This window comes from Callionymus lyra, chromosome 16 (genome assembly GCF_982586985.1).
Source record: "Callionymus lyra chromosome 16, fCalLyr1.hap1.1, whole genome shotgun sequence".
Lineage (NCBI taxonomy): Eukaryota > Metazoa > Chordata > Actinopteri > Syngnathiformes > Callionymidae > Callionymus > Callionymus lyra.
The window spans coordinates 2,277,967-2,301,279 of NC_141833.1; the positions used below are offsets into that span (position 1 = coordinate 2,277,967).

Below are 23,313 nucleotides of genomic sequence, written 5' to 3' on the forward strand. Positions count from 1 at the left end.
CATTGATTCAAAGAGTGCGACAGATGAGTGGTGATATGAGTTTTACACCAATATTAAGCCCTGACAACAACACACATGGAATACATCGAATATGTGTCAAGGGTAGCAATATACGGTTTACTGTAATGACATGAGCTTAGTACATCTACCTTTTAAAAACAAGGCTTTAAAGAAAATGTTATTCAAAAGGGTTTTAAAGAAATGCAACAATAATAACCACCACTGACTTTGTCTCAAGCTTACCATGGTGTGTTCTGTCGTCTAACTGAGCTCAACTATTGAATGATAACCAAGGCAAACACCGACAAGACTCATGTACAAACAGCTGACCTCCACTCATCATAGTCAAGACAGCAACAGGTATACCTGGAGTTACACAGATTGAACTGTAACTTAGGGCCCATAGGGACAGCCAGCGACCAAACGTCAAGGAGGTCGACTCTGGCAAAAGTCAAGATTGAGGAAAAAGACATAGAACTGTAGCCGCTAAAGTGATAGCTCCATGGGTAAAGGGAGGACTCAGATCCTGGATCCACTACCACCCACTGCCAGGCACAGATGTATGAAAGTGCATTTTAACCTATAAGAAAAAATCCAAAAGAGATAGATTGGATCACTTTGCTTGAACAACTCAATGCAGGAGTAGGATTGGCAGGGATGATAAAAGGCAAGCTGAACCTTGCTAGTTAGAAAGGAAGCTATTCTCCACCTGGTTCTCCAATAGATCCCCCAGAATATTGTAGCAGAATATTGTTCTGTTCGGCAAATCTGAATGTCTTTGAGTTTGCTTCCTGGTTATATCCTGCATATTCCTGGTAGGAGCGGTCCGGGGGTGAAAGATTGCTGCACTTGCTTTGGCCCTGAACAGACTGCAGGCTACCCTCTAAACTGCAGACTCGACAGAGTTCTTCTTGCTTGGGACAGACTTGCCTTCCAGGAAAGAAATAGGCAGAGTGGACTGTGAGCAACAGACTCCTTTCGTGATGCATGATGGCTTCATCTTCTCTTCCTTGCATTGATATTCAGAGGCCCCATTAGCACCAGGAGGGCCAACAAGGGGCTGAGAAAACGGGTGGGAGTTAAATTCTCATGTGGCAAGCCGAGGCTTAGTCCAACTGCTTAAACCCTTCCCACTGCTCCAGAAAGCCTTCGGAAGTGCTGGCCAGGCCATACAGTACATGCACAAATAACCACTGTCAGAGATACTTGACTAGGAACACAGACAAAATGAAGGAAGTGGTAGTTTGTTAGTTTGTTAGCAAGTTTGTTGAGCCTCCATAGCTCTGAGGCAGTGCCTCCGAGAATCAACCAATAGCAAAGCTCATCTAGAGAACAGAGCACTCTGACGTGGAACTTGTTGCTTGCTAGATTTAAATGTCTTTCACCATTGTCGTAGTTCTCACTACAATATGGAAAACTGTCATACATAAGTGTGAAGAGCATAATTGTTGATTATACGTGTTGGTTTTATGGTGTCTTAGATGATTTCACAGGCATTAAACTAGGTTGTGTTTAATCAGCACTTGTGATCTAAACAGTAGACAGATACGCCGTAATCATCTGTTCCTTTGTTTGAATACTAGCTTATTAGTTCTCATCGCGACTTCAGAAGAACTGTCACACTTCTCTGTTGTCTAAATTCTAGAGACTTAAAGAAAAGAAGACAGCGATGTTTCTCAAAAACTCAATTTGAAAAATGTTCAATTTGATTACATTTTTTTTAACCAAAGCTCTACAAATATCCTTTAAGGTCAATCAACAATCCATAACTTGTTTTTTGTGTCCTCTCCTCATATCCATGTTTTAAGGTAAGGTAAGGTAAGGTAAAACTTTATTGATAAATTGTTGACTAAATTGACTAAATTGTTTAATTTTGCTAGATAAGGTGAAAAGAACACAAAGCGAGAGTTGAATAACAACTTCTAATGAACATTATCCATCCTGCAGGAGCTGCAGTTTGAACGTCTGACCAGGGAGCTGGAAGCTGAACGACAGATCGTGGCCAGTCAGCTGGAGAGATGCAAGCTCGGCTCTGAGACTGGAAGCATGACCAGCATCAGGTGTTTTTCCTTTTCAGTCTGAGTGTTCAAACGTGTGTGTGTGCTTCATATTTGTCGCTTGTGCTTTTCACAATTATAAATTACTTACTTACTTTGCTTTGCTTAATTTGCTTACTTGGATGGATATTGTTTTAAAAAGAACATTTGTGTTGCAACTAACTTAAGTTCTGATCAATAAAGTTATGCCTTTAATTATCTTTCTCAAATACAAAATGAACTCCTGTTTGAGAAAAAACTGCAACGACGAGTTTTTAATGATCATACTTTCTTTCCTTCAGTTAAACTACATTACTAGCATTAGCTCAACCAGTGCATTTGGCTAAAAACATTTCTAGAAAAATCTCAATTTCAAGCACCAATGACTTTAATACACACATTTTTTAGTAGTGGAAGTGTGGAGGTAATGACAGTGATACACTTAGACCGGCGCTCTGGATAAAGCCAAATGATTAAAACACCGTACTCTGGGTCACACTCATTCCATTATCTTCTCTCTTTATCATTTGAGTATGTGTACAGGGATTCGGTCTGTATCGGAGTAATTACTCACAGCAGCATTCCCTTTGACTTCTTTAATTTGGAGGCAAAAAAAGAAAAATAGATTAAAAGAAAAATAATAATAATCACCTACCAGCACAATACATGGTTGAATTCAAATCACAAGTTGATAAATTAGTTTTTGTACTTCATCGAAATGTGTACATGTAAATTTGTAAATATAGAATGGCTGAAAAACCGTTTTCTAATGACTTCTAAAGAGCGATTTTGTTTACTAGCATGAAACAATGAAAATATCTAGATATCATTAACTAATCCTATTCTAATAATAATGCACATATTATCTTTCTTGTTATGACTGTTTTTCACAAATGAATGTACCTTTACTTATCTTCCATTTATTTGTACCAGACAATTAAATGAACAATGACTTAAGGAAAACAAGGATGCTCGAGTTCTTTGTTCCTTGACTGTACAGCAAGTTTGCGAGAAATACCCACACATTAGTGATGTCACACAAAGACCATTTAAATCTGTAAATGTAACATTTTTTTTTTTCTCTGGTTGGGAATTAAACTGTAACTTAATTTACTCGATTTTTATAGCTGTTAAACTTTACACAGGAATAAAAAGACCATAAGAAAACGGTATTTTACACATAAGAGAAATTATACAAAAATCTACTTAAATAGGTAGCAAATTGATGTTTTAATAATTTAAATTTATGTTAATATGCTCTTTATTATGTAGAGTCTGTGTGTGTCATGTGACCACTAAATTGCTACAGCAGTGGGTCGGAGACATTGTTTTCATAGGTTTCATAAGTACTGAGAGACTTTTTGTATTTACCAAGAAAATAAAACAAAAATCTGACACAACAAGAGTCTTTATCTTGTTTTGTTACAAATAAAAAGTGCATGTTGTTCATAACAACCGCAAGCAAAGGGAGCTATAACAATGCAGTTGCACTGTTATGACACACGGGTGGCCAGAAACAATATGTTCATCCTTAGGTATGGCTGCTTTAATGCACTAAACAAGAATGTTATACGTCGTATATTTCAGTGCAGTATGCATTGTATCGTTGCTATCCTAGGTTCTCACTGCTACTCCTTAAACACTGTTTTATTCGACTCTCAAAACCATTACCAGCATAGCACTACATAAATATGCAAGAGGGTCTAAAACATTGTAAGATTGATGGTTTGCTATCTGGGGAAACATTTACTGCCGAAAACTAAAGAGTGGGTTGCAATGTTCCCGTGAAGAGAAGCCACAAGCATTTATTTGTCAGCCACAAATCCTCCTGCACTGATTTATCGGCCTCATGTTTCACACAGACACCGGGCTGATGTGCCGGAAAACAATGGATTTAAGGAACGGCTAACTTCTCTGTAGTGAATTTGCAATCTGTCTTTGCTCACTTAAAGTCAGGATGGATCTGCAGTAAAGAACTCTGATGGAAAGGAATTCAGGAGACACGTGTGGGGTTACACAAGGACATAAAGAAGAGGCTGAAATAGGGGTTTGATACTGCCTTGAGGCATTGGAGACGACTGCATGAAGAACTGACTCAATGCAAACAGATTGGTAAAGCTTTCAGAGGAAATAAAAGAAGATGGCTTAAATTTAACAATGCTGGTTTTTTTTTTTTATCTTGCTGTGTTACTGCTGTGTTACAAGCATGGTTTGGGAAAAAATACAAATATAATTTAAAAAAAACAACCCACTAATCTACTACACAGGTGCAGCCTATATATTTAAAGAATGTTTTAAATGTAATGCAACTTATATCAAGTTTCACTCTATAGTCCAGTTATGGTATTTTGCCAAAACCAGTGTGTGAAAAATGGATGACTGTAGTGTGAAGTGTCAAGCTGTGGTGGGTGTGAGTTCCCAGAAAAAGCTGCTGTGTTGTGCTGATGAAGGATTACAGCAGGTCTGAGAGGTGCTAATGAATATTCTCTAATGCCTTTATCTCCTTCGCTTATCAATCACCATCAGTCGACTCATGCTGCTGCTTCACCGGCGTGTGTGTCTCAGTTTGAGCCTTTAGAAATCAGCCATGAAAAGTGATGAGGTGTCACTGAAACAATGCAGGAAGTTTCCTGCATTTAACACATCAAGGCATCACATCCTGGCTTTTTTCCTTTTTTAAATCATTTTTCTTTTCACCTTCCTTCACGGCAGGCAAGCATCCTCCATATCTATTCTATTCTATTTAGATTTTTTTCGTTTTATTATTTCATTTCTGGGTGTTTTATTTGTGGTATATTGCTCTTGCTGTTGTTTAAACCGAATTTCCCCTCACGGGACAAATAAAGGATTTCTGATTCTGATTCTGATATGAGCCTATCCTGGTGTCCTTTCTAGTAACACCCGTACTCATCATCCACTGCTTTATCACATATATTTTCTTTATTGCTTGTATATGAAGACAATTCATGATGTTAAAGAAAATAATGTAAATCTGTTATAAAGACATTGGTAGAGGGAAAAATAAAAAAACTATAATACAAATACAAACATTTACACATGCATTAATAATAAATTGTAATAAATGACTAGATATAATAATAAGAAATGTTTTCATAGTCCTTGGTCAAGTACAAGAATGGCAGAATCAAATAAAATGTCCTATTTTACCATTTAAAAAAAGGGTCAAAATTAAAAAAGAATGGAAATATTAGTGGTTAGTCACAATGTCAACAGCACAGTGAAAGTATAAATAGAACGAACGGGAATCAAATAAACGCACAAACTGAAACACAGACACAGAAACACACTATTCATCTTGGAATTCGTCAAATATTTAGCAGCAGTGAGCGCTTTCATGAGGTCCTCACGCTCTTATGGCTGCTCTTGCCAAGCCGTTTGCTTCCAGACAGTTAAGCTGCAGAGCTCTTATCATGCAACAGGGAAAACTGTTGCAGATTGTCTGGTGCGAAAAACATCACCCCGCCCCCGCCCCAGTGGGCTTATTACGCACGAGCCTGCAAGAGTGACATACTGCCAGCTCACCTCCAGACACTTGCAGGATCCTTGTTCATCTGTGCTTCTCAAAGGTTACGTTTCCTCCTCTGAGCCAGCATAAGATACATTCATCTGTGCAGCAGCTAATACCTCTTCTCTACTGTACTGCTCATGTGAATCGAGGGCTGTAGACATTTATTCATATGGAGATAATAAAATAAGAATTACAGTGAATAAGCCAGTGTAAAAGGAATCTTTATGTGAATATAAAAAAACACATTAAAAATAGGTCATTTTTGTGTGTTGATCAGTGGAAGGGAGTTAGATAAATATTGATAGACTGTTTTGATAAACTTGTTTTCTTTTTATCATTAAAGAAATTAAAAATGTATGCAGATGCTTGGTGCTTGGATCTGCTTTTTTTTTTTCTTTCTTTTTTTGTGTGTTATCTTATTTATTTTTATTCTGTACTGATTCTTGTAAAATTCAAATGTGTCTAATAATAATGCACATATTATCTTTCTTGTTATGACTGTTTTTCACAAATGAATGTACCTTTACTTATCTTCCATTTATTTGTACCAGACATTTAAATGAACAATGACTTAAGGAAAACAAGGATGCTCGAGTTCTTTGTTCCTTGACTGTACAGCAAGTTTGCGAGAAATACCCACACATTAGTGATGTCACACAAAGACCATTTAAATCTGTAAATGTAAATTTTTTTTTTTTCTCTGGTTGGGAATTAAACTGTATCTCAATGTACTAGATTTTTAGAGCTGTTAAACTTTACACAGGAATAAAAAGACCATAAGAAAACGGTATTTTACACATAAGAGAAATTCAAATGTGTAGGATTTCAATATCTAACATCAGGCTCCACAAAAAGAATAACATCCTATAAACACGATATCAAATTAAAAAAAACGATTTCAGTTGATAAAATACTTCAAATAGAAAGATTAATAATTATCAAATTAAGTTTTCAGTAAGAATTGTATTGACGTCTGATCCTGGAGTCTCTCACAAGTCCGAGGACGACTATAAAATCTTGTTTATTAGCCGGGGCATGATGAGATCGAATAATGGAAGATCAGTGATCTAGAAAAAAGGTCATCTGGCTGGTGCTGCAGATACATGTGTGTTTTTGTCATCGATCCCGTGGCAGAGGAAACAGGAAGAGAGATTCAGGTTGCATTTTAAAAACGAACATTAGCTCTTTTACTGCTAAGGATTGATCGTCTATTTAAAAATGTTCTTTTCCTTGAAAACCTAGAAGATCTGCGGCTGACATTTAGCTAACAGTCAGAGGCAGATTGTTCACGTCTGCTGGTTTTCTGTTTGACTTGTTGGACAAAATCACGTCTGTTGTCAACTTGCTGCCAGTCGGAGCTGTGTCAGTCGCAGCTCATGGTGACAAAACTCCCTCAGACTGTCAAGTATTCTGCGTGAGTTAGTTCACATTACAGATGATCATTTCAAACTGTCCTAATTGATTACCAGTTCATTAGAACTAGAAGGTTCTTAAAGCAATCTTATAGAAAATATGTGAAAAAATCCAAGCACTTCACAGATTGCAGGGTTTGCAGCACTTGATACGTTTTGTCAGAGGAACAAGACAGCTTTTAACACCTGGAACCTCTGAATAACAGTGTGGTTGAAGGCTGTTTGTGTCGTTAAATATAATGTTTTTTTTACAAGTCTATTGCTATTTTAACACCGGAGATTTTATTACACACACCACAGACTTTATTACACGCACCAGAGACTGATCCATCTAGATCTGGGATGGATAATTACATTTTCTAGGGGCCACATTAAATACTGCGACAGTTGTAAGGGGCCATCAAGCGAAAGAAAATAACCCAAAAAATAGAGGTTGTCTGTATATTACAAAGTGTAATTATAACATCATAGAAATTAGTTGGATTACGATTTTATTTCTCATACATTTTATTCCATCATAAATCATTCAAGATCTGTAGACAAAATTTGTAAATTTAATATTAAAAATGTCAATTTATCAATTATAATTTTAAATTATATATATTTTTAAGTACAAGAAATGCTCAACAAAAACATCAGCAGGAAATACAATTAATTTAGATTGTCACTGACTTGATAAGGGCCATGTATAGGCAGTCAAAGGGCTACCAGTTGCTCCAGAACCCATGCCCGATTACTCTGGAACAATAAAAACGTTTTAACGTAAACATTTTTAAAAAAGGGAACCATTAAAATGAATAGAACTTTTAAACAAAATTACAATATATAAAATATGAGATTCAAATCTTTTTGGAAATTTTATCACTGTCCATCATTTATGTAACTGTAGTGCAATTTATCAGTTTTTAACTAAGGAATATATTTTATGTGTACTGTGTATATATATATATATATATAATAATTAATTATTTATAATTTATAATTGTGAAGGAAAAATCGAAATTAAAATTAATTTTACATTTTAATGTTTTTTTTAGTACAGTACGTACATACACAAAAACAGACAAAGCAACTCAATTAAAGTAACATAAGTGAATGTAATTAGTTGTTCATGAAGAGATGAGTTGTTTTTTTTTACAGATGTAAATGACAGCTTTGAATCCATTATGAAAGTAAAAGCTTTCTTCTAATAAACAAGAAGTAGAAGCAGACTAAGCATAAGAAAAAGTTGAATGTGAGAATCACTCCACCAGGTCTGTTCATTGTAGAAATATAGTATTAAATCGAAACAAAGCTTTTATGGAAGAGAGAGACCTGACAGAGGTGTTGACCGGACCATCCAATGCATTTTGCTGTGTTTAGCCTTCCTGATGCTGTCCAGTGGAAGGGTTGCAGGAGCAGATCGATACTGATGAAGAGACCGGCACATGTCTGATAGCGAGCTTTGGCGTGTGCAGTGGACCAATTTCAAAAGCTGGGAATTGATTTTACGTTACATTGGCTTCATGGAGCAGCTCAGGAGTAAATGGCCACAGCTTTGGCCTGTCAATCTTGTAAGGCTGCTGCTGTGTCTCCTATTTATTGCTAGTGTGAGACTTCTATAGTGTTCAAGTAATGTTGGGAGAACTTTTTGACTGATCGATGAATCAGTCGATTGATCAGTATCTATTCCCCATTAGCATCTTGTTTGGTGGTGATTCTGTTGTTGGTTTGTTTGTATGTAACCAGCATAAACATTTTAGTTTTAGAATTTATAGGCGTTTTTTCAAAATTGTTGTCCAAAGCCAAAGATTATACAGGGAAGAGTGCCATCTAGTGGGCTCCTAAATGAGGACAAGGCATCAGGAAGTCTCATAAGTGTGTCATGATGTTGAAAGGCAAATGTCATGTAAACTAATCTTGACCTCAGTTACAAAGTAGTAAAATAACCTCAGTATCAAATGTCTTTTTTTCTGTATTATTGTCACAATGTACTTGATTATTCTGTGTATTTCAAATTATTATGTATTTTATCTTTCATCTTTCTATGAATTTCTCTTTGAATTTGTTCTATGAACAACAAATATAAAACATTTGATTTAACAAAAATCGATTTATCGATGACCTATGAAATATAACACTTTCTTTGATTTATGTTTAAATTGCAATGAGATATGCAGGTGACTCCGTTTCATCAAATGTCATCACTAATAAAATCAAATTCATATTTTTCAAATTAAAAACGCTGCACAAAAAGCTGAACCCAGTTCGCACTTGGACAACTATAATAGAAACGCCATGAAAGACATGACATGTTGTGTGTATTTAAGTTTCTTTACCTTGAAGAACAGTCATCTGGTTGAATCAGAGGTGATTGAAAATGTTTCTTTTTTGTCTTATTCTGCATATCCGGACTGTAATGGAGGTAGCAGCAAAAACACCATGGCAACATTCTGCTCATCTTCTTTGTAATGGACATGTCAAAAGAATGTTTCTAGAATCCAATATAATCCACTTCTTTGGGTTCTTAATAAAAAACAAACTCGCACACATCCTGTGAGTACACGTGAAGCACACAAAATGTCCTTGATGTTTTTAATTAAAATCATTAAGAGTAGTTTTTGTGTTTATTTATTTGCCAGTACATCTTTCTTTATAAGAGAAAATCTTGTCTATTGAAGCTGCCACAGATTTTTGCTCAGCCATTTTGATGCTTTTGAGCTTTTTTTATTGCTCTTGACATGATATTTTAATGGGCAGAAAAGAGGAGACGAGCATGATTCTGTCTCTAAAATTAAAGAAGATATTAAGGCCGGTTTTAATCTTTTAACAGCAGATTTTGGAGACATTTTTGTATCCTTCACTGGAGAAACGTGACCCGATGAACAGAAGGGTAAAGAAGGACACCGACATGGAGATCTCCGCGTCTCTCTCTGGGCAATCCAGGGTGAGAAGCAACATGTCCTCACCTTCACTTCACATCTAACTCCAGTTAACATAGCTGCCACCCACCTTGGCAGCCTCGGAAGTCAGTCTGACCGATTTAGCAACTCACAGGAGACTTGTGTTCCTCTAGCTCACACACTCTTCGCCGACCATTTGGTCTGGAGCAGGTAGATGACAAGAAGAAATGGTGTTACTGTTCCTCCCCCGACTTTCATCACTCGATTCAAAGACTCATTTCTGTCTCTGATGGCGGAGAGGGGGAAAAATGAAGTGCTTCAGCGCTTGAATTCGATTCCTGCAGCTCAGACGAATATCAACCTCCTATGTCCTTGCATTTTGAGTTGTTTGTATTGATTTTACTGTGTGTACTTTATTTTTTTCGGAGGATTCACAGTAGCACTAGTGGCTGGCGGAATGACTTTACCCTCTAATGTTTCCATCACTCTGAACTAGCTCATCTTTTTAGATGCTCTCCAGAGATTTGTAAACACAGTCAGGTGTGACAAACCAATGTTTGAACAAATACTTACAGCATTACTGCTGCAACATGCTTTTCCTTGGAGTCATAGAATGGAATCAGTCCACCGCAGTTGTGTTTATTACTTGTCATTTCATCTATAAAATAACTGTGCTTGTTAACTCATGGTGATGTCATAGTCCTCCGCAGTCTGGTCCATATCTTGATATCACTTATTTAATGTCTTGGTCTGGACAATATATGGTCTTGGCCTGGTTTTTTGGGCTATAATAGTTGTCTGGAAGAATCATGGGCTATCATTTTTCCCCTGCTCTTGTGATAAGGAAAAACATGCCTCCTTACAGTTGTCTCTGAATTGAGAAAACAGAATGTTGTATAAATTAGATCCAATTGTATGTCTAATCATTTGTAACTTGTTATTTATATCAAATGTGTAAAAAAAAAAATTATCTTGGTCTCGACAGTGTCTTTGACTACAAGACTCCTGTCCTTGGCCCTTGGGGAACTCCTTGTTTTCACACCTCTGTCATAAATCCTGGTGTACAACAGCATTCAGGGGAAGACTCAGAAGATAAATACAATCTGTAACCAATGTAACCAGCTTTTGAATACTAGAGAGCTCTTTGCATGATTACCAACTAAATGCTTACTGTGTGATAATTTTGTAATAAAAACACATTTTTAATGGCTATTATATTTACGCTGAGTAACCTGATCATTTGCACTGACAAGGGGTACGATTGGTATCGAGTACAGATATACCGACAGAGATCTTTAGATGTTTGGCTTGACAGTATCAGCTAAAGGTACCTGATAATTCATTGGTTATTCACAAAGTGCACTAGGCCGAAAGACCATCACCTCTGTTTTTCAATTGCTAAAATGTTAAAATGGCATTGAGGACGTAAACGTCTGTCAAAGTGAGTTCTTTAATAAAACAAAGTTATTTAGCATTAAAAGGTAAATGTGTCATAGCAAGTAATATGATGTCGTATATAATTAATACTTTTTACAGACTAATGTGAAAAGATCTATAAACAATATCAAAGTTCAATCACCCTAAATCTACCGTGTCTCTAAAAGAATGTGTATCTTTTACCCGTGCACACAGACAGTGTATAGAGATGTCATTAGCAGCGATAAAGTGCTTGGCTGAAGAGTAACCTGCAGCAACAAGGTCAATGATGCAGTCTATATGTTCCCGCCAACAGCACTAATTATACTGTCTCCTTCCATTGTCCACTTGTCATGACAACATACCTTATTTTTAATACAGATTAAGTCCAAGTTTGATTACAGCATGATGTTGATCTCCGTCAGTTACACATCCTTTGAATAATGAAAGATTCTACTGGCAGTCAAGATCACTAAACGTTTAACATTTCTAATATCTTCTGATCGGAGCAGTATCAGCTGTTAGTTGCTCCATAACTGGATCCAGATGGAACTACAGAAAGCGACCAAAAAAGAAATACCCTTAAAGTTCAAATTTAAATTTAAGGTGCTGTTTAAGTTATTTTCAGATAAATTCTTTATTATGGCATTATGTTTTAAATGACTCTGACAAATCAGTACTTACAATGTAGCACAATGTCCAAAGACTCTTATTAATATTAGGTCATAATTAAAATATATTTTTGTGATTAATAATTAGGATCATCTACCATCAACACCATCTCTGAGCTTCTAAAGAGACGCTCACATGACAAAGAGGGTACAAATAATGACCAAAGGTTGCCATTTCTTTTGGGACAGCAGTTGGGAAATCATACGTTTTAAGCTCATCCACATTGCATCGGATTGATTGACTCCCCTGACTTCCTCCTTCACCGGCTTTGTGAGCTTAGATGATTCTTGTTGTCCTGGGATTGAACCTCCACTCTAATGCACTTATGTTAAGCTGTGGGTAATAACATTTGCTAAATAACAAAGATTTCAAATAACCATCCTGCACAAATAGTCGAAAACCCGTGATGTGCTGACGTAACACCTGCCTACACACACTCGAATATCTGCTGCCTGGATGAGGAATAGTCAGTGCTGGCAAACCAGTATGATAGTAGTTCTCTACAAAAAGCTGTGTGTTTACCTGTGTCTCGCATTAGTGTATTCGCCACAGTACATCAGAAATTCTCTCTTTACAAGCATTGGAAGTCAACTGTAAGTGGCATTTTTGGGTTGTAAAGAAAGGTGTTCATAAATGTGTAGAGGAGTTTCTCTACTTAATTTGAATTTCAATAGAAATGTAAATAAAAATAAAACATTTTTTCTAGTGCCTTTTGAAAATGATTATTAGAAGACAAAGCAAAAGAACAGGCCTTATTATCGACCATTATCGATAAATGAACTACTTACCAAAAAGTGTTTGTTTGTGTCTCTTTGCAATATAAACAGGAAAATCGATTTCAATCACATTTTCTGAACACATTAAAAAATGTGCTTTTTGGAAACAAGTTCCAAAATGTTACTACTACCTGCTGTCCCATCCGTATCATCTATGTGTTTGTTAGCCCAGTGGACCACAAATTCGATGCATCTAGACACTTCATCTGAACCAGGTATCATAGTGAAGACGAATGAAAACACTGCAGCGCCATGTCTCTGTTCTTTCTTCATAAACGTGGTCAGAATAGGGAAGAGTTTATAGTAGCAGCTGTTAAGCTTGCAGGAAATATTGACTGAGCACAATGCAACTCCACGCACAGGCCTAGCATGTACACAACAGCGTTTTCAATCTTTTACAGCAGATTCATGTGGAAAGACAAATCAAATGAATAATGTCGCTTCACTTTTTTTTAACTGACAGAGGAGATACAGATTCGTGCTGACAGGCCCCTATTGGCTTTCAAAATTGCTGCTTGAGGTATAAACACAACAGATTGCAGCTGGTACCAGAAATAAGAACTCAAAAATTCATGACTTATTTATTTAAATATTAAGTTTGATTTAAAAAAAATAAACATAAGCCATAGCAAAGATGTGTAGGTTTGCAAATCTTTCCCCAGGTGGAGGAATTTTGGTATCTTTTGATTTTGTTATTTTTGTTGGTTTTCTTTCTGTTTCTCACATGTTGAATGTCTATCTTTCTCTAATGTGTTATTTTTTTCTTTCTTTCTCTCGTTTGTTTTTAATAGTTCGGCTGAGGAGAAGTTTCGATGGAACAACCAAGGTACTATTTCCTTTATGCATTTCCAACTAGATGCACATACAGAAGGTTGAATCTAATATGTCGGTTTGTCTTTCTGAGGATCTAAAGCAGGGTGTGTCATAAAATGTATCGAGCTAAAAGTCATTAAGAATGAAAAGATAGAGCCTTAGTATGATAGAAAAACTTAAGGTAAAAAAGGACAAAATGAAAAAAATAAAATGGTGTAAACTAGAATAAGAATTGTAATCATCTCATCAAGTTATTACGTTATTAATATTTATCTATCAATTATAAAATATTAGGGACACAACATTTTTGTCCATCTTCAAAGTGACAGCATTGATTCATTCGAAAGGGCTGTTTACTTTTCAGCTTTGATACTTTAGGAAATGGTTCTAATCCTGACACATCTCGTCTTTGGAAGATGGGTTTATCTATTTTTCAATTTTATTGCTGAAAAAAAAAACGGCACGGTGCCTGACATCTCCTACTCTGTCTTTGTCAGTCTGTTCTGGAAGGAAATGAATGACCTCTCCAAATAAGTTGAAAACCAACAGGAGGACGGTTGAAACTATACAAACTTTCAATGTTTTGTTGTGTCATTAACTGAGTTAGAAAGAAAAAAGAAGAAAAATAAAATAATTATACAATAAATACAATACAATTAAAAAAAAGCTGAGTAGGACAAGACTCTCAATATCCTGATCATGTGTTTCATGCAAAATAAATAAAATAGCAGTATATTTGTAGAAAAACATAGTAGTTTAAATATTAGGACTGTATCTGTAGTGATGGATTGATATTACTCCATGAACAATTGTCAATTTCCTATCTCAAAAGATGGAGCTTTTGTCTTTAAAATGATGGCAAATGAGAAGATAGTAGAACACAGCATGTATTTCTTTGTATCCTGACTTCCACTCTCTCTCTTGAAGATGGTCAGAAGGATATCGAAGAGGAGCTGACCACAGGCCTTGAGCTTGTGGACTCTTGCATCCGCTCGCTGCAGGAGTCAGGCATCTTAGACTCACAGGACACATCCACAGGAGATAGTAAGTACAAAATACATTTTAAAATCTCTGAATATTCCCTGTTGAACCTTGCAGTCACTGTAGACCATGTCAAAAGTTCAAAGTAGATCCAGCAGAGAATTGTTCTACTGATTCAATTTTGTTGTTGAGCATCCTCAAAACACACCAAGTCTCTGCAGACCTTAAATTAATAAAAGGTACAAAATTAATGAGGTTCACTTTTAGCACGATGGTTTGTTTGGGGTTGTTAGCATATTTTTTTTTTATCATGAAGGTCTGCTAATATTTCTTTCTTTCAACACTTGTGTGTTCTGAGCGGCTGCTGTGGATTTTCTTGAAGTTTATTTTGTTCTTCTCGTCTCACCTCAAGTGCATCGATATGGAGGGATTTTAAAGTCTAGACTCCAACTGTTCCTGCTGTTGTGTCAGAGGTTAACTTTGCCAACTTTATTGCCAAAGGCTTACACAGGAAATAAGCTGAATATCACTGCATGTAATTGCTCATTAATATGATGTCTGATTACAGCAACTCTCTCATTAAAGTTCTTTAATGAAAGAGATCCAGGTCTTAAATACACTTTATTGAGAAGAGCGAATAATGGCATCTTGTTCTGCCCTTTTCCATAATTGGAGATTATATTGTCTGTTAAAAAGATAAATTAATACATATAATTATAATAAAATAGATATATTTTCAAATGTATTTTATGTACAGTATTTCTATCAGAAGCATTATTTACATAATAAAGATAATTTATATAACATAAATTATTTATTATATTTATTATAACATAAAACATCATTTTTAATAGCCACTTGGTTCCGTCTCTGTTTTTTAATCTCTTATTTGAGCAGTTACTAACAAAGTTAGTCTGCTGGAACCTGTCAACCAACATTAGTTTCTCAACAGATAGTTGTCAATAAAAATATCTGAAACAGAGCTCTTGACCCTGAAGAATCACTCGTGTCACAGTAACTACTGACATGATTGAGAGTTCATATTAGTACTCTTCCCATAAGGCCGTGATCACACAGATGTCATATGAGTTCACAGATCAGTCTCTCCTACATACATATCTGATGTTTAGCGTGAGCGTACCTGCAACTTTTGAAACATCGCCCTCCGATTAGTTTGTAAAAAACAGATCTAAATCTCTGTCTGTGCTGCTGATCTGTAACTTTTAGAAAACAAAATTGACAGATACTAAACAACTTCCGGTTCATGCTAACGTAGACAGTGCTCAGTCTCATTTCTGAGAAGGTCCAGGTATTTCTTCTTGATGGTTGTTGAAGAATAACAGAACCACACTCTGGCACACAGTTTCAGTCACAGACCGAAGCACATTAACAGCTGTTGAAGTCGATGCCTCCCTGCAGAAGCTCCAGCTTTCTTGATGATGCCAAACAGAACTTACACGAAGTTCAGAAAGTTTGTCCATGGGTTAGTTGCGGTGTGCCTCTGTGTTTTTTTAAGAACCCTGAGAGAAAGCTTCTCTGCTGCACTCTCATTTCTCTGGAGCGGTCATGGAGATGACACTTTTCCACAGCGGACCCCGAGAGAGGGAGAGGAAGCTGTCAGCAGACACAGCCACTGGTTTGATATGCTAATCCGCCCGTGCTGAGGTGTCAGCTGGCACCCTGCGAGATGACACACTCACACACACACACCAAACGCATCCACACGCACACACACACACGCACATTTAACTTTAAAAAGTCTGGCGCAGAAGTATCATTGCTGTTGTGTTTGATATTGGAATAATGCTTATATAATGCCAGAGGCAGACGGACGGACGAAAAGAGAATTTTGCAAAAGACTCAAGTCAAAGATCAGCTGAGCTCATTTCCTAATGAAACAACATAAACCCAGCTTTATTTGTGGATACATTTATGTAACTAGAAAGCTTTACCGCAGCTTTTTTCAGCCCATTATGAACAAATGTCTCCTTATCTCATGAAAGTTCAGATGTAGGACTTAAGCAGTTATTCCTAAAGGATAGTGAGTTCGGAAGTTTGCAGGGCTGACCCAGTCAAACATATTAGTTTAGTCCAAAAAATGTATTCAAAAATCCAGGAAACAGAACATTCTTAAAAAACTGAAATAAACCCCTGACAGACTGTATCCTGGAATCTCAGAGGAGTAAACAAGTTTTGAGTCCAGGAAAGGCTAAACATAATAATGTTTTTTTGAGGAAAGGTTAAATGTGTTATTATTCTTGTCAGAATACAGCTGCCACTGATGTAAAAACAACCAACAATTTAAGGCACCAGAAATATAGTGTTTTTTTTGCTTGCTGACTTGTCAATGCATTTCACCAGTCATTTATCCAGGCACACTCGTTTCCTCTCAAAGTACAAAGAGGTTGATTGATTACTCTAGTTTATCTGTAGGTGTGAGCCGTTGTTTGTGTCAGTGTCACAGGGTGTGTCCCCCCTCCTGCCCTATGTAGCTGGGATAAGCTCCACCTCCACACGTCCCCTATATGTGATGAGGAACTTACTCTACAGTACAGTACTATCTTCTTACTGTTAAAGTTAAATATTGCATTTGCCAGACCATCTGGGATGTGAAGAACACCACAATTCTAAATGAGATCAGTGCAGTGGGCTGGTTCAGCTTTTTTTTCGAGCACTTATGGGTTTATTCCAGTATGCAAAGTGCTCATATAAATAGACGAGTGATAAAATATAGAAATATGTCAATAGAGAATCACTCAAGGGACGGTGAACTACTCATGTGGATGCAGTTTGTGTGTTCCTTAACCATGTCCAGTTGTTCTAATGCGTCTATATTCAGCACAGTATTAAATTTGTAAAAGATATTTTGAAGGTTACTTTGCCTCTAAAAGCTGGATTCAGCCTAAACACTCCACTCACCTCAGATGGAGTTGCTGCTGTCTCTGTGATGATGTATTTATGAGGTTCTTCTCTGTAGGCCTCTCAGCCTCATGACACACATGAAAGTGTCAGAGATCTAGAGGTGTGTACATACAGCTGCTCCAATCGAATCATGGGCACAAAGGGTGGCGCATTGTATATTTTCTCATTCAAAGATGGGCCGATATAGGATAAGAAGGCCTCGACCCAGTAAACTCAGGTGGGACCCTCAGATGTGTATCACCTCCTCAATAATGCAGAAGCGTCAGCCTTTGCTGTGCCTCAAAGTGGCTTTTCACTTTAGCGGCGCTCTACTTCCCATCATCCGGAGTGACTGCATTTGCTATTAACTGCTGACTGTGGCTTTCGCTTTGGATACTGATGGCCGCTACTTTCAGAAGCTCTATCTGGTTGTTAACAGAAAGTATTCAGTCTCTCCATTTTTCCCAGAAAACTTGTCCACACACTCGTGTCTTTCTTCCTTCCTCATGTCCCTTATTTCTTTCTCCTGACTTCCTTTTATACTTGCTTTGATACTGCATGTTCAGTTCCAATATCATGTATCAAAGCATGGTTGAAATTTTTTTGTATCAAAATACGTCTCAGATTAAGAGAAGAGTCTTAAATCTTGATGTAGAATCATCAACTAATACAATCTTAAAGTTTCTTTTAGTCCATGAAGCATTGTCATCTTGTTTTGAGCTCACATAAAACGATCTTGGTTTAAGCCAAAACTGACATCAGCATGAGAAAGCTTTGTTGATGGAAACTTTGTTATCTTTGTAGCAGCGGATCTGAATTCCCTTAACTTAAGATTCACAACTATGAAGTGTCAAAAAACTCAATATATTTCATCAATTGTATTTTTATCATTATTTAAATTGTAAAATAGACAACCTATATAACTTAATGAAAATGAAAATGAAAACCCTTTTTGAGGTACACCAGTTCTTATTGGTTAGATTCAACAACAAACGAAAACAAACGGTATACGTCTCGTTTAAAGGAACACAATTATAAAGACTCATTACATGGCAGAGAGAGAAAGAGTCCACTAAACCTGAGGTGCACAGACTTCACCTCAGGGATCTGTTGCCTCATACAATAAGATTGTGGAAACTGCCAGATCTGATTACATTCAACTGGTAACAACAAATAACAAAAACCCCAAAGTGCTGACATGATAAATTCTGTCATGTGTCCTGCTGCTCCAATTACCACATTGTGGTCCTCCTTAAATGTTAATGTAATGCCGGCCTATATTTCGGCGGCAAGTGAGCAAGATGAAACCCTCCTCTTGCTCATCAGATGTCCTTACTTCTAGGCTCTTTATCAAAGTGTTTGATGTAATTACCACTGGTTTACCGAAATGATAAATCTTTCCCTTTCCTCAGGGTTTTTTCCCAATGTATTAAACATGCCATTGTGGAGCCTTTACTCAAAAAGCCAGGCTTGGACCCAACTGACCTCAGTAATTTCAGGCCTATTTCTAAGCTCCCATTTTTGTCCAAGATCTTGGAGAAGGTGGTGTCTGAGCAGCTGTCTTTGTTCCTGGATCAGAGCAACATCCATGAGAAGTTTCAGTCTGGCTTCCGCAAACATCACTATACGGAGAACGCTTTACTGAAGATGTCCAGTGACATCATGATGTCGGCTGACTCGGGTAAATCCACTGTTCTGGTTATTTTGGATCTGTCCTCAGCCTTTGACACAGTTGATCACCAGATCCTGCTGAGAAGACTGAGGGATGAAGTGGGACAGTCTGGGTCTGTGTTACAGTGGTTCTTGTTATACCTTTCTTGGCGCAGTTTGAGTGTATCTGCCAATCAAATAAGGTCTGAATCAGCGGATCTGTTTTGAGGAGTCCCTCAAGGTTTCTGTTTTGGGTCCTCTATTATTTTTGCTGTACCCCTGGGTAAAATCATTCAAAGATTTCCTGATTTTTCTTACCACATTTTTGCTGATGACATCCAGCTCTACTGCTCATTTGATCCAACTGAGCCCCAGAGGCTGAGCAGCTTAGTCAATTGTTTGCTAGAAATCAAACAATGGCTGAGTGAAAACACTTTGCAGATAAATGTGGACAAAACTGAAACTCTGGTTATTGATCCTGATGATAAGGTTCCAGGGTTGAGTCAGTACTTGGATGATTTAGGCCAGTCTGTCCCCAGTCTGGGAGTTGTATTGGACAAAGACATGTCTCTAGTACAACACTGCAAACTGACCAGAAACTGTTTCCTTCAACTGAGAAAAAGCTCGGCCTCTGAGGTCTGTGGATCAGAATCTACTGACTGGTTCCTGAACACGCTTCCGGAACAGAGGAGAGAAATCCTTCCAGGCTGTTTCTCCTAAGCTTTGGAACGATCTTCCTCTCCTTCTGTGGTTGAAATATCTTAAGACATTCTTATTTGTGCAGGCTTTTCCCTGAGTTTCTGGGACTCCTGTGTCTGTCTTATGTGTCTTGATCTTTTAAGTATACTTTTTAACTGTGTGTTGTTTGTGGTTGTTAAAGCGCTTTGTGACCCTGGTCTAGAAAGGCGATCTAGAAATAACCATTACTTACTTACTTACTCATCACAAAGGAAACTGATAATGCCCGAAGATATCTGATGCTTGTTTTATGGACATTACTGAAGTAATTTTTGCTCAAACCATGGAGAGTAACGCTCATTAGGGGAAAGTATAGCAGTGTATGTATTGAACAGTAAGGCATTGAACAGTTTTGTGTGTATGTGTGCGAGCCGCCGCGTCACTCTCATCCATCATGGTGTCAGTCCTAAATGATGATGTGCGGTTTTGTTAATGTGAACATTTGCTGCCATTGACGACAAACACACATCATGAGGAAATAAACGACAGCCATCTAGGCTGGTTTTAAAGTTAATGAGGTAGTAATGAGGCAACATCCCAGGTGATCTGGAGAAAGAAAAAACTGATTCTTGTTACACACTTTGTGCAATACGTTTTTGGTGAGTGGGACGAATCAACTTGGACGAGCTAAGTGAGAATTTAAATGGTTTTATGATGTTGGTTTTATGTCAACATTATGTCGTATGGCAGGAAGAGCCATCTGATTATAGGGTGTCTTACACACACATCTACTCACCTACACACACACACACACACACACACACACACACACACACACACACACACACACACACACACACACACACACACACACACACACACATACACCCCCCCCCCCACACACACACACACACACACACACACACTCCACTGAAGGAAGGTCAGGATGTGAAAGAAAAGATTAAAGAGTCGTGAGTCTCTAATAAGATCGTGACTAAGCCAGCGTCATTTATTCATTTTGTTTTCAAGGTTTGTTACTCTTCTCTAAAAATATGTATAGTATCTTTTGGATTCAAGCTGATTGACTGCTGCTACCTCTTGAACTTAATAAGACTACCTATTGAATGAAATATTTACCATCGAAATCACTCTCAAGAATTTCTTCTGTCTCCCACCAGGACAAGGGCTTCTGTCCCAAAGCGCCTTGCAGCTTAACAGCCAGGATGCCTATGCAGCAGCCGGTTACCATAGCAACCAGGGGCTGGCACTGGGCGAGTCGGTCACAGGCAGAATTGGACACATAGGAGGCGCCGTTCACAGTTACAACCAGGTACAATTCATGCTTCTTCTCAACCGACTCATGTGTTTCTTACCCGTATGCTGGACTTCCAGGTCACGTCTGGCCGTGTAGCCTCACAACTTGCTGGAACAGACTCCCCGTCCCAGTCCCAGAGAGACTCATATGCCCAGCAGGCTCTGAGCAGCGCCTTCCACATGGCCTCTGAACCTGGATCTGCAACAGCCGGACCGTCCATGTATTACTCCTGTGCTACTTTACCTGCACAGGTAGTTACCTCACGCTCTGCCGGACACTTGATTGTGATGATTGTTGGTCCTTAAAGCACTTATTGTCATGGGTCAGGCATAAAATTATGACACTAACAGAAAAAAGGAATAAGAATTAACATCTAGAGAAGGGGAGAGCAATTCCATTTCCTCGGGGGCCACATTATATACTGGAGTTAGGAGATAAGTCATAAGAAGGAACGGACAAATAGAGAATGAAATATGATGGGCAATAAATAAAAGAACGTTCTAAGATAATGTTAATGTTAATGATCGTGTATTATTTTATTTGTTTTTAAATCTAATTTGGTTACTAAAGAAAAACATGGATATTTCATTTAAAAAATACGTCAAGTTGTTTAATATTAAATGTTATACACAATCCATTTAAAAACTATGGTTAGAAGTAACTTTTAAATATAAAACCAATACCCATAAAAGGAAACAAAAGTCAGACGAAAATGTAATCTTTAACAAGTTATATGTAGAGTTGAAATATTCATTAAATTCTTAGCCATCGGAAACATTAAATGGTTTTGGCATTGATAGAATCACTTTGGCCAGAACTAGAGGGTAAATGAATGAGGAACGAGGGATTCATGTTTCTTAACCATTGTGTTGTCTCTGGGTCAAGGTGACCCGGAGGCGGAAAACAAATGTGTTTGAGGTATCCCTTGTGTTGTCTCTGGTTTAAGGTAAACAACCTCCCTAGCTTCCATAAATACATACGCTGTGGTGGAAGTCTTTCATCTTGACCCAGAGACAACACAAGGGTTAAAATGGTGGATTAAAACCACATGTTCCTTGTACGTTCAATGACATATAAATTTCATAATAATGGTTAGAAAGTGTTTTTGATTAGTTCATAAGGTACACAACTCTGATTTTATGTTTTCAATTTTTTAATGTTCTCTAATTGTGATGACATTTTTCCAGCGCGTCAGCTCACCACTGCAGGCGGTGGGGTCTCCTACGAAGCTGCAGCGTCTAGGATCTGCGTCCTCTGACATGCCCAGCTATGCGACACTACAGAGGGTGTCTTCTCCCAAACAATCCCCCAGCAGACTGGCAAAGTCCTACAGGTATCTTGTGTTCAGGCTGCTATATTGTATGTTCAGTTTGTGTACATATAAGACCTGCTGTCTCACTTCATTCATGGTTTTAAATATTGTTGACAAACACGCAAAAGCAAAGTTCAACAACCATGAATAAAATGAATTCATTTTAGCGCTTAATCATTAGGAGAAATGCTGTTTACAGAAAGTGATGAAACCAATGATGACTGTCCAATATTAACATCTCTCTCCGCAGCACCTCATCCCCCATTAACATGGTAGCATCAGGGGGTGCCGGCTCCTCCTCACCCCACAACATGGCGTCTCCTGTCGGGAACCACAGCTCATCCCCTCTCCACCAGCTGAGCTCAGCGGTGGGCAACTATGCCACGCTGTCTCCCACCAAGCGCATGCTGCATCACATCGGCTCGGACAACTTCAAGATCTCCCACGAGCTGTACGCCAACGCCACGCTGAAGAGGCCCGGGAGCCTGGCAGGTAGAGGTCAAGATCACTCGATTATCTCTCGATGTTGTCGTGGTGACACAAATATTTCTTGAGATGATTACAGTGTTTTTAAAATGGAATACAATTTACCACAATAGCGTTTAAGGAGCTCCTCATGTTTCTCTAGCAGGCTCCCGAGGTTCATACAGTAGCCAACACAGCCACCTGGGCTCTGAACTGCGACCTCTACAGTCACCCGAACACCACATTGACCCCATTTATGAGGACCGCGTTTACACTAAACCCAACCTGAGAGGACAAGGTAAGTTCTCTTGACTGCTTCTGCAACCTGTAATTCTTGGGTTCACATTTTACGCTATAATATAAGTTCATCAATTACAACAAGAGCATGTCTAAATATAATGTGTGTACTTGTATGGATGATGTGTGTACTTGTATTTTTCAAATATATATTTACATGTAAACTAGTTCCACAAGT

General features: G+C 37.8%; 1 protein-coding gene across 2 annotated transcripts in view; it reads left to right on the forward strand.

The window, feature by feature from the left end:
• Nucleotides 1–23,313, forward strand: part of ctnnd2b (catenin (cadherin-associated protein), delta 2b) — an 89,329-nt gene that overhangs the window by 33,156 nt on the left and 32,860 nt on the right. The window contains exons 3-10 of one of the 2 annotated variants that reach the window (XM_087810714.1): nucleotides 1,948–2,060; nucleotides 13,515–13,549; nucleotides 14,464–14,580; nucleotides 20,925–21,076; nucleotides 21,139–21,312; nucleotides 22,249–22,394; nucleotides 22,624–22,871; nucleotides 23,002–23,136. In XM_087810714.1, the coding sequence (XP_087666840.1) occupies nucleotides 1,948–2,060; nucleotides 13,515–13,549; nucleotides 14,464–14,580; nucleotides 20,925–21,076; nucleotides 21,139–21,312; nucleotides 22,249–22,394; nucleotides 22,624–22,871; nucleotides 23,002–23,136 (1,120 nt within the window). The remainder of the gene's footprint in view (nucleotides 1–1,947; nucleotides 2,061–13,514; nucleotides 13,550–14,463; nucleotides 14,581–20,924; nucleotides 21,077–21,138; nucleotides 21,313–22,248; nucleotides 22,395–22,623; nucleotides 22,872–23,001; nucleotides 23,137–23,313) is intronic. The other variant, XM_087810713.1, reaches the window with a different exon arrangement.